This window comes from Parasteatoda tepidariorum, chromosome 5 (genome assembly GCF_043381705.1).
Source record: "Parasteatoda tepidariorum isolate YZ-2023 chromosome 5, CAS_Ptep_4.0, whole genome shotgun sequence".
Lineage (NCBI taxonomy): Eukaryota > Metazoa > Arthropoda > Arachnida > Araneae > Theridiidae > Parasteatoda > Parasteatoda tepidariorum.
Genome location: NC_092208.1, coordinates 36,304,866 through 36,320,840, shown reverse-complemented (window position 1 = coordinate 36,320,840; position 15,975 = coordinate 36,304,866). Strand labels below are relative to the sequence as shown.

The following is a 15,975-nucleotide window of genomic DNA, read 5'->3' as shown; positions in this document are numbered from 1 at the left end:
TATATATATATATATATATATATATATATATATATATATCGTCTTTCCAGTTCATACATTAAACCTGGGTTATATTTCATTCAATACTGAAAATCATTTATTTTATATAGGTTCTACCTTTTTTTGGCTATGCAGATATAGCTAGATTTCTACCCGATGAACGCCTAGAGTATGTTCAAGATTTAAATAAGGTATTAAGTAGCTGTTCTTTCGTGGAGCGTGGAAAACATCCCGAGGATTGTGAGTAAGTTTTATGTGGTGCTGTAACAACAAAACACGAAACTAGTATCTTTTCATATATCTTCACTTCTAAAATTGGAAATTTGTGTGTGTGCATAGTTGTTCGTAATTTAAAAATTTGAGAACCGGTGCACCTATTTGAATCTCGTTTCTTCCTGAAGTTTATAAATTTTTATCGAAAGGACTTTTGAGTGATCCTCAATCTCCAGCAGCATTTAGTTTACATGCAATATAAAAAAGTAATAAAACTCACTATTGAAACTTATTTTCAGATATTAACAATAATTTTTTATAAAACAAGAAACATTGCTTGTTTCAATTTTTTTTAAATGGCGGGCACTCGGGGTTTGTCCCATTGGCCACAGAAATGCCAGAACTGCTACTCTCTTCTCGTTACCCAGTGGGCACCTGTGGCGAAGCCACGGCAGTGGAGCAGCGTCGCCCACGTCACATAACCACAAACCCGTTTATAGGGAGGGTCACATTCACACAAAGAAGAAAGGACATAGAACACAGAGAGAGAAAGAAACATCCATGCCCTGAGCAGGTTTCGAACCCGCGGCAATGGCTCTGGCACACGTTAACCACTCGGCCACCTGGTCGCACTTGTTTAAAATTGTCCTGTCCATTTTGGAATGCCTAGTTGAGACTGGCTATAGTGATACGATAATTTTCTTTCAAATTCCTTTTCTAGGATCTTCTTATTTCTCTGGGTTTTTTATGTATTAGCTTTGTTTAAGCTTTCCATGTTCGTTTTTTTTTTTCGTTTCTCCTTGATGACAGAGATAATCATGCACGAAAAAACGAAAATTTTAATCTTGGTATTAGCAGTATTATTAAAATTTCCTTTGTTACCTATGGTGCCAATTTAAATATTGCATGCTTGTATTGCAACCCATGTAAGACCACTCCAATTATTCAGCATTATGCCATTCAAAATAAATAAATATTTCTAATAGATTCATACCTTCATCTTTTCTTCCACTAATGTCAATTAATTAGGCTGTAGACTACTTGGAAGAGATGAAAATAAAATTTCAACTTAACTCTGAAAATATTTAACTAGTAGCAGCAAAAATCCATGTTTGACAAAAAATCATTGAAATTGATTCCGCATCTTGGGTTTGAAAAGATTCCGGATTCCAATAACAAGATATACGCAAGATGGTCTCCTCCTGGAATGATAGCTCAGCAACATTCTATCCATTCATACAGGATTCCAGAGGCGTTAGAATGAAAAGTGGACGAGCAAATAGAGGAACTGTTACAACAGCGTCTCCCCCAAGAAAGTAAAGCTGAGATTGCGTATCCTATAGTGTGTAAATACGAATGATGGTGGCCTGTGGCTACGTGTTGATTATAGAGCTCTAAATGCGGTGACTGTTTCAAGCGATTTCTCGATGGTAGTAGCAGCAAAATTAATCAATTCCATGGATAACTATAATAAATACTGCAGACCTATTGCAGAGTTATTATGCAGCAAATATGGATCCAAACAGCAAAGGCCAAACAGCATCTTTTAAAACTCCTCAGGCTGGAATCTCCCGGTTGGTAGTGCGTTTTGCCAAATTAGATGAGGTGATGAGCTCGATCCCCGCCAGCTGTTATACAAGTTATACTCCTTGTATACAAAATGGTGACTGATGCATGCTAAATCGGTCGGGGTTATAAAGTCAAGTTCCCAATAACAAATCAATACCTCTGGGGGTACTGCATCGGAGATTGATCGTGATCTGTTTTAAAACAAAATTACTACCTGCGTGTGGATATTTCATGTGTGAACGTGTCCTTCCTGTAAAACGAGCTGTGACATATGTGTTTGGCAGAAGTTCAATTTTTAAACCATAAATGGCTCCAGTGGAAATCAAGCAGCACATCCCTCTGCCTTAAAATAGGCTTTCTAGTATTGACAAGTGGCATAATACTATAACATGAGTTTTGGCTTAAAAATGCATCAGCAACCTTTCAGAAAACAGTAAAAAGAGTCTTATCTCAGTACGGAGTTTTTTCACGTGTCCTCTTCGATGATACTGTCATAGTTTTGGGAAATTGGAACGAACACGCGATTCATTTGAGAATCCTTTTATCGAAGCTACAAATACTCAACTTTATTGTGAACTTCAAAAAGTGCTTCTTCGCTAAGATTTGAATTAAATATTTGGGTCATAAAGTAGTTTCAGGTCTACACCGGCCTGATCCAGAGAAAATCAGTGTTATTGAGAATTTACCACTTCTCTAAACTAAAAATAGCAGGGAAGTGTTCATCGTTTGCGCAACTATTATTGTGACTACTTGTTAGTCAGAGCTTGTGTTTCCATTAATTGAACTGACAAAGATAAGAGTCTCAAATAATATTCCTTGAGTTCAAGAATACGATGTGACTTTTCTTCAACTAAAAAGAGCTTTGGTTGAAGCTCCTCTTCTATACACAATAATGAGTAACTTACCTATCAGTATTCATGCCGATGCCTCCCAGATTGCTGTGGCTACAAGTTTGTCACATAAAGTGCCCGAAAAAATGCACTTTACTGCATATTCAAGACAGAAATTAAGTGCGAGTTAGGAAGCATGGTCTACAAAAGAGAGATACAGGAGTCTGAAAAATTTGAAGTTTGGGGTTTTGGTTCACCATTAGAGTTCTATAGGGACCACAACCTTCTACCATTTCTATCCAAAAAAGACAGCAATTTTAACGACTCCAAAAAAGGGCATTCGTTCTTCAAAGATATGTCACCATTATTAAACAATACCCTGAAACTGAAATGCCCGCAGATGTTCTAACACGTCTATTTTAGCGTTTTTACATAATTATTTTAAGTTGTGTATAATGAACATTTTTAGTGCTTAAAGAGCATTAATTTGCTTTACTTAATTCGTATCAAGTATTTAGTTACAGTTAGAAACTTATGAGGTTAAAACCGGTGCGTTAGGTTGGTTTTTCCTCTATTAAAATATCTATATATTTGTCCTCTTTCTGCATTTCGGCCGCTAAAGGGCCCATTTATTTTTCTAATTGTTCGGTTTATTGTTTTTAAATGCTAATTAAAAAATCTTTTGTTGCTGTTATTTTACTTAGATTTATTCCAAATATAGTTATGTTCGTCACACCTTCTTTCTTTGAGTATCCCATTAATTATTTTAAACAATTCTTTAGAACGGTTATTAAAGATAAAATAAAAACTAAATTATAAAAATAAACTGAAATTTTAGAAAGTAACACTTGTGACTAAATAATATTTCTTAAGTTGATTAACCTTTTCAAATCATTAACCTATACTCTAAATATTTACAAGATTTTACTTGTACATAAAGAATATGGATTCATGCAACTTATAGAAAGGTACAGTAAATACATCTAAACTAAGATTTTCTCATTAATCATGAAAATGTCAAGAGACTTATAAAATATAATACTTTCTTATTATTTTTCGCATGAAGCAAGTAAAATATTCGCATGCTATATTTAACATTCTTTGTACTTATATTAAAAATTCTTTTTTAAAATCTGACAGTAATTTAGGAACAAGTGACTGATGTTTAAAGATCAAGAAAGAAGAACGGTTTCCATCAAAGCTTATCCTGAGAAGAAATAATTTTTGCAGACATCTTCACTGTGTAATAACTCTAGGAGTGGGACCGATTCCCCATGCTATTGATTCATCAAAACTTAGTAATCCTCAAAATGCCACGGCTGATGGCAATCTAACCAACATTTTTGTGAAAAATGTACATATGCCATTCTTTCTTTTATATCTTCAGTTATGATAATGCATTTAAATTTTTTGAAATGAGTAATAGGAAGACTTTAAATGTTAAAAAGAATCCTTATGAGAAAACTTTATTTTGTCGTTTGCCTGTTTAGGCAGTGGGTGTGCGATTGTTCCTGTTTTTCAGTGGCGCCATCTATGGCCAGGAATTCGACTTCTGCCACGCCATTCACACAACCACAACCCGTTTATAGGGCGGATCACATTCACACACAAAGGAGAAAGGACCTAGAACACACACAGAGAGAAAGAAACATCCATGCCTTGCCCGTGATTCGAACCCAGGACCCTTCTGATGCAAGGTCAGTTCCCTGCCCCCAACACAGGCCGATCGGCTATGAGAAAACTAAAATGAATAAAAGCAAGTGACTTTATTTTTTGATATCACAGTTACAAAATACAGTTAGGAACTGTATTGGAGGTTAGATATTACTCAATAGGTTAGGATAAAGAAATATCTTTACAAACCTTGACCAATAATAGTGCACCACAACTGTGAAACTTTTTTTGCCCTTTGGATGAAAAAAAGACTGATTGATTTATATATCAAAACTCAAAATCGTTAATTTTGTACCATTTTTGAAGAAGAAAAGTCAGAAAGCTTCTAGTGAATTCTGGAATGTCTTGCTTCTTAATCTATCTTGAGCGTTGAAACTTCAGATGGCATTTGATGGAAGAACTATCCTAGATCAAAAAAAATCGTCACCTAGTACGCAATGGTTCCAATATCAATGAAAAATCCTCTTTTTCTTGTAATAGCTAAACGTAGCTAAACGTCTTGTCTAGCTAAACGTAGATTTTCGGCTGTGTGGTAAGCAAAAATCGGTAAAAATATTTACAAGTTCTCTATTTTCAACAATTTATCCGTAAGAAATCCATATTTTAGTTAAAAAACACATGCTGTACCATGAAATTTTTCTGGCCAGAGAACCAAAGGATATAATCATGAAATAAAATCATGAAAAGTTAATTTTTCTTTTTTGTCCAATGTAGCGGGAATGCTATCGCCTTTTACTTTTTGAATTGCTTAAATATTAATTTGCGATCCCCAAAAGGCGCATTCATTTTTACCTGAGAGAGAATATCAAGAAAGAAGAAAGAATTGCAGAAATATGAAAATTTACCCCTTATGTCAAATTTCTATAAAATTAATGGACATTTCACGACATACTTTCATCAAAATATTTATTTATAGCAAAGAATTCGAAAAAAAAAATCAAAAAGATAACTTTGGTTCAAATCAGCGTATTTTAAAGTACTGACGCTCAATTTTTTATCACCCTTTTATTGATTTCAAGGCATTATACCACAAAACAAGGATGGAATGTCACATCACAACATATGGGATATCATATGAAGCAAAAAGAGAATTTAAAATCCCTAACCAAATCATCTCTTTCAAGCGTATTGTAAATGTAATATAAAAATACAAAATGTGTTACCCAAAGCCAGGTAGAGGCTTTTGACATGCTTTATTTTTAATATTATATTAGAAAAAATCATCAAAGTTTAGAAATAATGGCATTTTATACAATAAATCCATTCAAGTGCTCCCTCACACTGTCGTTTGTTACCTCGATAAGATGCTATATTATCAAAATTTTGAATATATTATCGATAAGTCTAATAAACGACACAATTGTGTTTTGGTTTCAGATTGATTTAAGCCTTTAATTTCCCTGACATTTTTTTGTTGCTGTTGTTGCGTATCCTCTCTGTCTGACGGAGTTAGACAAGATCCACGAGTTCGTTGACTGAAAGGAAGTCGAAGACTAGGAGAGGATTGCTATAGAGATCCTCCTTACAGAGTCCCATGCAATCCAAGAGGTGCTAAGGAGAAGCCTGATGAATTTGGCACTTGGTGCAGGTGACGAAGGTTTTCCTGCCCTCGTTGAAAGTGAAGTACTTGATGTGACCACTAGCAAGCCTTGATAGAACAGTCCGGGTACGTCTGTCAACAGTGTTACAGTCGGGCACCCTCCTCAAGTCCTACTGTTTGCCTCATCGTGGAGGGAGAGTGACCCTGGGCGGAATGGGTGAAGTACGTCGGGAGTTTACTTCTGGTAGGGCCACCCAAGGAATGAAGGCCATTCCATTATACCCAGCTAAATATCAGTAGGCGAAGGAGCCAAGACAGACTTCTATCTACTGGTCATCCGGTCCTTGGACTAACTGAAGCTGCACATTCCCTCACCAATGACTTCGTTGACATTTTCTGGATCTGCTAGACGTTATTCTGAACTTAGTATGTGTCTCAAATTAGATACTTCACCCTTTACAAAATTGATTTCTTTTTTAATTTACTATAAAACTTAACGTAGCTAATCCGACTAATAATTAAGACTTGTATTAAATTACTTAAATGAGTATTCCAATTATCTGAAAATGCTGCTGATTCACACACTGTGCAAAATTACCTATATTCATAAAATGCCATATTCATCGCGTGTTGAAATGTAGGGGATGCATTCATTAATCCCAACGGCATTATCTTCCATCTATATTGCGCACGATGCGTTTTAAGCGATTTAAAATATCTACTTTCACGATACAAATAAATTTCCTAATAACCCTTTAGAATATCGCAAGTTGCAATCAAGTTTGTCTTACCAATGCAATTATTTAATCCCACTGCATTTTCCAATATTATTTTTAAAGGAACCACGCGAAACTTTCGTCGCTGTCCAGGAAAAATATTATCAGTCGAATTCTTCAAGATCAATAAATTTAAAATCAATGTAAGCAATAACAAATTGTAAACGTCATCAAATTGAACCGAATAAGGAAAATCTTAGTCAATTATTTCGATCAGAGGATTGCAACCCTCAAAAAGCTCAACAAGCAAAGTGGCATTAGAAAATGGGGTAGATCTTCACTTAGATGGTTTGATGAAACCGAAAAAGATTTGAAAACATTGAAGGTAACTAAATGGGGTAAAAACAAGCATCTGACCGATTCCGCCGATAAAATTTCATAGGGGTGATCCTGCCCTGGTCAGAGCTATTATGTCAAAAACCAAAAAAAGGTCTCAATTTGATTGCCTATCCTTAGATATGCTGATTTCTGAGCATAATACTTTTATCCTCAGAATTAGATTAAAAAAAACGTACTTTATTTATATAAATATACTTTTTTCGATGAATATTGACCCTTCAAATACGGAAAACACACGCTTTGATGGCCTCAACAGTTTAGATGGAAGAACAATTGAAAGTTTGATATTTTCAATGTTAGTTAAAATTCTTCTTCTATAACCATTCAAACACTTCTATTACCATTCTCAAGGATATCGTATTTTAACACTTTAACAGCTCTAGATTTGTCAGGACGGATTATTTTAAAATTTTAAATTTTATTATTTAAATTCTCTTAGCTTAAATTTTTGAAAACATTTCTCACATTAAATTTATTAACAGTTATAAATTTCACATGATATAATCTTTGGATAAGCAAGTTTTCTAATTGCGTGCAAAATTTTTTTTGATTTGCTTCTTTAGTTTGGGAGATATTGCGAAGTACGCAATATGTAAGATTTACATTAAGGAGTTTAAACTTTCTACCTTGATTCTGATTAGATGTGTGCTCCCTATTTGTCAAATTGCGGATGTCCCCGATATTTTGAGGATCAAATATCGGGGGAAAAATTTATGTTTAATTAGCTGAAATATGCTTCTGTGTCTGATATCGTAACCTCATATGTAGTATTCAAAAAATATTCTCTTTTTTTTGCATACTGTATTTACTATTCAAATGTGTGCCATAAAAAATGTGAAGTGAAGGGGTAATAAATTATTATATAAATTATTAATTAAATTAATTTTAGTAGTCAATAAATAAGGATTGCGGTTGATGGAAATTTATTGGAAATTTATCATTGACTAAATTATGTTATATTAGTTAAGGCACATTTTAGTGAAAGGAATACTTAGATACATACATTTCATATTATGTTTTTGCCATATTGATCGAAATGGTAATTCATCGACGTTATTCAGCAACAACTCAAGTTTTTATTAAAGAATTATTCCAGTAATTTTTTTTAAAAATTATACAGAATATTTTAGAACCAAAAAAAAAAAAAAAAACATGAGTCCACTACAAATTTTCACAGAAGTGAATTTTGTTAATTTTGGTTTAGTCAGTGATTTCTTTTACCTTCTCATCTCGAGGCAGGAAAGATGATTTGGATGATAAGGACGTTAAGAGAAGCCAACAAAATAGTCGTCGTTTCCGTAGGCAGGATAAATCAAGTAAAGCGATAAAACACCGTTTGTTCGTTGTTGAACAAGAATTAAATCGTTATTATCGGAGGCCCAGCGGAATTCGTTAGTATTTAATTAAAAAAAAACAGCAAAGTAGTGGTAAACTTGCGCCTCTCTATGAAATTATTTTTGTATGAAATATTTATGGAATTTCACCACAGAATGTTTCTTTCATGCCCGGCATGAGAAGAAAAATATTGTGGTGAAAGGCCATTTTTGCTGTCACTGGGGCGAAAAAAAAGCAGGGGGTAGGGTGAATTTCAAGAAAGAATATTTATTACATGGTCTAAGTGCGGATGAAATATCTCAGTATACTTGAGCTTGTTTCTTCCAGAAAATTGAAGTTCTGAATAAACTTGTTTTCGCCCTACTTATTTTTTATCAGCAGAATTTTATTATTGGAAAGGTGAGAGAAGAAGTGAGTGACAACTAACAATTGAAACAATGTTGAAAACGCCGTGTCGATCAAAGGAGACGATAAACAGGTGCAGCGGCGCCTGTGAGACAGAATTTAGAAGGAGTGATTGAAGCGCCGGCCTTAAAATGGGTAAAACGTGCGAAGTGCAAGTTGTAATTAGGTCAGCCCATGTCACTGTTGAGCCTCAGTAAGTCTCATTGTGCAGGGTTGTTTTAAAATCTACTTTTTGATACCTCAGTAATAGTAATTTTAACTCGGAGTAAGATTCTCTGAAAGCTTGATGATATAGTAGTTAACAAGTACTTGAGTAGTTTCTGTGAATATCCCATTTTCACAGCAAATTAGCTTCGAAATGACTCCCAAACAGGACTGAAAAATTGCATTTGTTCTTCCATTACTAAAGTGTATAATGAGTCGAATTCGGGGTACGATTTTCTCGAAGCGTGATGGCATACTAGACAACAAGTACTTGAACAGTTCCTATGAAAACCTATCCAATTTTTGCAGAAGTTGCATCTTATTTTTGAAATGACTCTCAAACAGGAATCAAGTTGCGAACTCTTCATACCAGGCAAAATAGTAACCTCGTTATAAGTAAAACTCCAAGCGAAAATAGCAATACCATGCCAAGAGAATATTAAGCTAAGCTCATACTAGGGGGGACAATGGGACGCACCTGAAAGCAATTACCCTTATCTTGACAGCTGAAGTTTTGGCGAGGTCTACAATGAGCTGAGTTGCAATTGTTCTCCCACAGCTAAAGGGTAAAGTTAGGAGATCAGACAGACGAATGACAGTGAATCAGACAGTTATTAACTTAAATTCCAGATAATCGTCGGAACCATGTCATTCATTCATTAAGTTGTTGTCATTCCTTAACAGGAATCTAGAGTGATTTTTGACAATAAGAATCGAATGGGGCTCTAAAATCTCAAAATGGTAAGGGAACCTATTTACTTAAACACATGCTTCGGTGCGGGGCTGTTCATTGAAATAACTGCTAAACCGTGGCACTTCCTCCACTATAATGTTAACTTTCCTTAATACCCGAGAAATGCTTTATACGTTATGTTTGGATGAGTCAATTTTTAAAAAAAATTCAATAAAAGAAATTTTTTTTTTCATTTTTAATTGTTTCTAGTGGGACATTTTGTAAATTTTGATTGTGTATATATTTTGGAATTGTATAATGTATTATATGCATTTCAAGGCATAATAAAAACAACATGTTATAGCACATTGCAAACATATATATAACAGAATTTGAAATTAAATGCTTACAAGCTTTTAATTTCAAATTTCAATGATTTTAATTTTTCTTTACAGCTTATCATACTTCAAGAAGTCAAGTGTTCCTACAGAAAATTTTTATGGTTTTTTGAGTGGCTGTTATACTTTTAATACTGTTTTTGGAAGACCAAATGCAAAGCCAAGTGTAGTGACTTCAAGCGGAAGTAAATTATAAATTTTTATTCCCTCGTATCGTGAAACTTTGAAATCATCTATGAAAACTACCAAACATTTTAAAATTGCTTCCCACTTAGCGTAACAAAAACTTTTAACTATGAATTACCAATTTCATTTTTTAGAACTAAAATAACTTAGTCAATAATTGAAAATAAATTATTCTAAATTAAATAAGATTATCTCAAGTTAGAGAATATATCTTTTAAATAGAATATTATGAAACCATTCAGCCTGTATTCCCAGCCAAAATATTCGTCAGAAAATCTTTAAAAAAAGCAATCGAAAAACTTTGCAAGAAATCTGTTAATTTTTTTTAAAAACAAATCCCTGAAAACCTTTAAAGTGTGTCATGGTAAAGTGTGTCAAGAAAAAAACGAAATAATAAAAGTTAACAAAAAAAGAAAAAAACGAAGACAAAGATAATGAAAAAAGATATTAATTAAAAGTAAAAATTTATGTTAAGCTCTTTGTATTGCCCAGATAGATAAGTTGTGTTTTTAAAAATAAATATGCAAATTTCTGCTCGTTTGCTATTTATTATATTTCATTCAATTATTTCAGCTATAGTTCTCAATATATCAATTGATGAAAGTGAATATATATATCTTTATCATCCTCCTGAAGGGTTGATATCCTTCCACAATCCGTACCACATTGTCAATCCTCACATGAAAGGCTTTAGTTTATCTATGAAAGCACAACGACATACTTTTCATTTAAAGAAGGTAACTATATTTAAACTTTGAAACTCGTACTTTTATCCCATTAACTAGATAAATATATGCTCTTCGCTCTGGGAAAAAAAAATAAGCAATCTTTTAATAGGTAGTTATCTATACTACGATATAGTGCAATAAGCTGAATCAAGTTTATAAATATAATAAAATAAACTAAGTTTAAGAAATTTTTTTGACAATTATTTTAAGTAGCAATCAAAGGAATCGATCCAAATTACAAGCTAATTTTTATTTTTTCAGCCATAATGTGCTCAAAAATATTAATTTTTGTTTGTAATTTATTGTCAGTCTCTCAAACTTTTGAAAAATTTAAAATTTATTGATGAGTATTACGTATTTCTTGAAAAATGTAAAAAATCCCAGGAACTGTAAATGTTGCTTCCCATTCTTGTAGACTTTGCCGTAACCAAACTGAGACTTGATTATCTCTTGAGAGAAAGTAATAAAGATCTCAGAGAAGAAAAATTCGAGTTTTTTTTCCCAATCAAAACGCAAAAAGGAGTACACTGGGTTATGACACTCGAGCGAAGCGTTTTACGAAAATCACTACAAGACCAAATGTAAACCTAGGCTGTTGAAGCCGTAACAACAGAGAGTGCCCAAGAGCACTGAGCTGATATCGATGCAATCGCTTAGAGAACATGGCCATAGACTGTCAGAGCGATGAAACCTGCTACAATTGTTACGAGACCGGACATCATGGAAAGACTTTCAGAGAGAAGATCAAATGTGTTAGCTGCTATTAAACAAACGAGAAGTTTGGATCACGTTTGAAAATTAACCATAGTGTCTTGAAAAGATCCTGTCCGTCATTCCAACCAGCAATAGAAAGAATTAAACGAAAACCGTATTAGAACTAAACTATTTCTGGAATCGATTTGTTATTATAAGCCTATCTTGGCATTCTACAATATGATGCTCCAATCAAAAATTTTTTTATTTATTTATTTTTAATTATTTTAAAATTAGTTTGTAATAGGTTTTAATAAAGCTGGTTAAAGGCCTTCCATCCGGAGGGCTGCATAACTGGTGGTTGTTACTCTGCTGCTGACCCGGGTTTGGCCATCAGCTGCAGTCGGGTTGGCAATGTCGCCCAGTGGCCTTAGAATTAGTGTTTGGTGTGGGCAAGATTCCTCAATTCATGGACGAAATTGCGGTGCTTTCCTCTTGCGTAACTCGGGACCTTGCGTCTTGGATCCGCTCACTAGATGCTTCGTTCGGACTCGGTGTGTTCACTCACGACGACTTATGCCATTCTGGCGATTGGCCACTTGGGTCTGGAGCGTCAACTCTTAATTCTCAAACTTTAAAATTGCTACATTTTGGAACAATTCGGTCATTTTACATTAAATTTCGTGATTTGATTCATAAGATTGAGTTTATAAACGCTTTAAAATGCTACAAAATTTTTTGTACCAATAGCGAGTATGACGGAAGTTCGTTTCTCCGTCAGTAGCAGCCAATAGTCGTATAGTGTAATACATGAATGTTCATTTGGGCCATTACAGAATGAATTGAACAATTAAGTTTCCAGGAAATAATGTACAAATCGTTGAATGTAAATTTAGATTTTATTAAGCATAATTAGTGATTTAGACAATGGCCATTTCTTCATCAAAAAAATAAGAAATCCCTTAAAGGGATGAAATCAGAATACTCTCTATTGAGATATCATACAGCCGGAATATCATTTCTGACCGTTAGACATTGAGACTGGGGAGGCCCCAAAGGGCTCCCAGCCTCCACAAATTTGAAATTAAAAGTGCATCTAATTATTCTCAACGGACAGAGAAAGTATGGGAAAGGAAATCCAAAATTGGCGATTTATCCTAATATACCATAGCCAAAACGAAGCCAACTAGCATATCAACATGGGTTTAAAAGAACACCTTGGCGATCACGAGTCGCCAACAAATTTATGAGAATTATTACAACTATGCAACCGAAACATTTAGCCATTGGAAATTTAGAATAAAAAGTTATAAATAGATTTTTGTTTTCGATTAGAGGCGACAGTGAATTTATAAGTCTGCATTAGTAATGAAATAAATAAAAGTATCCGTTACATTGATTTAGAAGATAAGAAATAAATATTTTATGTTCGTTTAAAAAGATTAAGTTTTTGATTTATTTTAAATATAATTCTTCTATTAATAAAAATAAGCTTAAGTAATGAAAGATATTTTAAAAGGGTAGGAAATAAATATGTAATGCCAATTGTGGCATCACAGCGAGAGACAAAAGTGAAGCCAAAGATAGAAATTCTAATCCTATTTATCTATTTATCGAATTTACATTGGTTTTTTGCTTTTCTTAATCAGATAACTTATTTACAGGTTGTGAAGAAGCTTCTTCCATATCCATATGACACAAATTGCATTGATTACTTATCTAGATGGAAGGAAAGAGGAGGCAAGGGTCCGATAGATAATGAAGTAAGAAGAATAGCTAGAGTTTTTCTCTTCTCATCTTGCCATATATCTTAGAGTAGAAAGAAAAGAAAAACGCTATCGGTGATTAGCGCTATTTTCAAAGCGCTATTTATACGTTATAGTTATTTTTAAAATGCTATAGAGTGGAAAAAATGCTTAATGTAAAAGGAAGAAATCTGACTTATTAAATACTCAAAATGGAATGATTAATGATACTTAAAACTTAAAAAGACTGAAAGATTTGCGAATTTCTGTCAAATTCGTTTAATACCACTGAAAATTGTGCAATCGTCACACTCTAGTTCCTTATGCCTATTTTCTGGTTTAAGCAAGTAGCATATATTAACGTATCATTTTTAATTCAATAATTACTAATTTCTCAATGAGCTTAAAAAGCAGGAAGTATATAAACTTTTTCATGTTTTTCGCCATTTACTGTAGGGGTTAATCAGCCGCCATATATCGACATGCTTTAGTTTCTTATGTTCATTTTATGGTTTTAAAATGGAAATAAATAAAAAATATTTATTATTTTAAAGCATATCAGTATTGCGATGTGTTAAGAAAAACGCGAATAACGTAACTTTTCTCCAGTTTCTTGCTTTATGCCACCATGGCTTATAAGCTGCCACATAATGAATCAAAGAAGAACATCCTACAACTGGGACATGAAAGGATTTCCTTCTCAGAAAATTGTCAAAATATGAATGCTGCATTCAAGAGAAATCCTAATTAAATTTTAAATCGAAATAAACAGCAGACGTGTCAATTTATCTAAAGGAGCTAGGACACTAAAACGAAAAATATAATGCTTATGGAACGAAAGATCTGGTTATATATCTTCTAACTACAGGATTGTTCTTATATATGGTTATCGTATATACAATATATACAATTATCATTAAAACGAAGAACTAGCACTTAAGCTGAAGCTAAACGTAAAGCAGAGTTTTTTCACTCTTGAGGCTTTCCTTACCGGTTTCACTGATTTCTCGCAATTTGGAAACTTTTTAGTGTATAAATATGTTGAGTTACACTCATATCAATAAATTAAGCATAATTCAGAATCCCACGAAAACTGAATTCTGAAGTAAATCTTTCAGCTGTAGAATTATCGTGCACATCTTCAAAAATATTATTACAGGATATTACAGGTAACCATCAAATGACGCTGACAGTATGTCATAATGACGAGAGTATAAGACAGGAATGGCAGTATCAAGAATGGTGGTAAATAAGTAAAATTGTTAACAGGTTATCTGTAAGCCATTCGGTGCCATAACCGAATAGTTATGACGCGGAAGGCGCACATGGAGGATTTTTACGCGCTAGAATTATCTGCAGTCAAAAGTATGAGCGTATTCATATGAAAGTATCTGAGGAATTACCCATCATTCTATCTCTAGGCTAAGCGTTTCATTATGATGGAAATATCAGTAGACGTTATAGTACATGCCGTTTTTGAAATACATTGTCAAATGAAGATCATTATTTGACAATAACAGCCAAAAGTAGCAGACAAAGCTCAGCATTCGAAATGCTTCGTCAGCTGTTTGCAAACACGGCTACCAGAGCTTCAAGATACACCGAGTCCAAACTTCAGTCCATATACTCGCAGGCCTGTCAGATTTTTTCCACCCACGGCAACTTGTCGTTGCCAGCGCTTAGCTTGGAGTAGAGATCATGCTATGTGGAAATAGTAACAGTGGGTTTGTGGGATTTTTCAGACAAGTCAAGGTTTAGTCTGCTGTCAGATTCAGGACAGAATTTTAAATGGATAACACTAGGTACTCGTTACCACCAAGACAACATCATTAAACGACAGTTTTACGGTGGTACAGGATAACTCGTTTGGGGTGAAATTATACAAGGCTGCAGATCTAAGAACTGCATTTTCCAATCGGAACCATGTTAGACCAAATTTATCGGAGCGTTATCCAGGAACAACATGCTTGGACGAAGAGTCTCTGCCTGTCTGTCACCACATTTATGAGTGCCGGAATATAGGAGGAGAGGAATGCTTGCTGTCTGCAGAATCTGAAGTTCGAGAATCTGATACCTAGCATACCTGATCGTTGTACTGTGAGCACGGGCCACCTTTAATAACTTTTGTTGTAACGTTCGGACTTCTGATTAATTAGTTACTGTACTTACTGAACTTACTGATTCGAAGGGGTAACCTCAAATATGCTAATTATTTAGTGTAGACGATATTTTAAGTTACGAAATCAGACACAAATAATTGCTTTCCCTGAATAAACTTTGGGTCGAAATTTTGGGTCCCTTAAGATAAATTACTATGATAATTTTAATTTTTGCGTATTTCGCTATATCTTGAGAAATTTATAAGGGAATAGAAAATTTTTTGCAAACAATTGTAAAATTCATTTATCCAAACATAATTCCAAGCAAAAAGAACTTTTAATAAATATTTATTATTTTATAAAATATTGATTATAAGGTATAAAATGTTTTATATCATTTTAAAGAATATTATTTCATTTGACAAAATGCGAAACCAGTAAGCAGAACATATAAAATACTTAAACATATAAAATACTGATTTTTGAAATTTGATAACTCTCAGGAACTATTCGATCGACAAATATCTATGTATTTATATATATATATATATATATATATATATATATA

General features: G+C 33.6%; 1 protein-coding gene across 1 annotated transcript in view; it reads left to right on the top strand.

Annotated features, from left to right (window-relative positions):
• LOC107445175 (uncharacterized) overlaps window positions 1–15,975 on the top strand; it is an 82,904-nt gene that overhangs the window by 54,375 nt on the left and 12,554 nt on the right. The window contains exons 15-18 of the mRNA XM_071181030.1: window positions 111–244; window positions 10,014–10,141; window positions 10,716–10,879; window positions 13,228–13,326. Of these exons, the coding sequence (XP_071037131.1) occupies window positions 111–244; window positions 10,014–10,141; window positions 10,716–10,879; window positions 13,228–13,326 (525 nt within the window). The remainder of the gene's footprint in view (window positions 1–110; window positions 245–10,013; window positions 10,142–10,715; window positions 10,880–13,227; window positions 13,327–15,975) is intronic.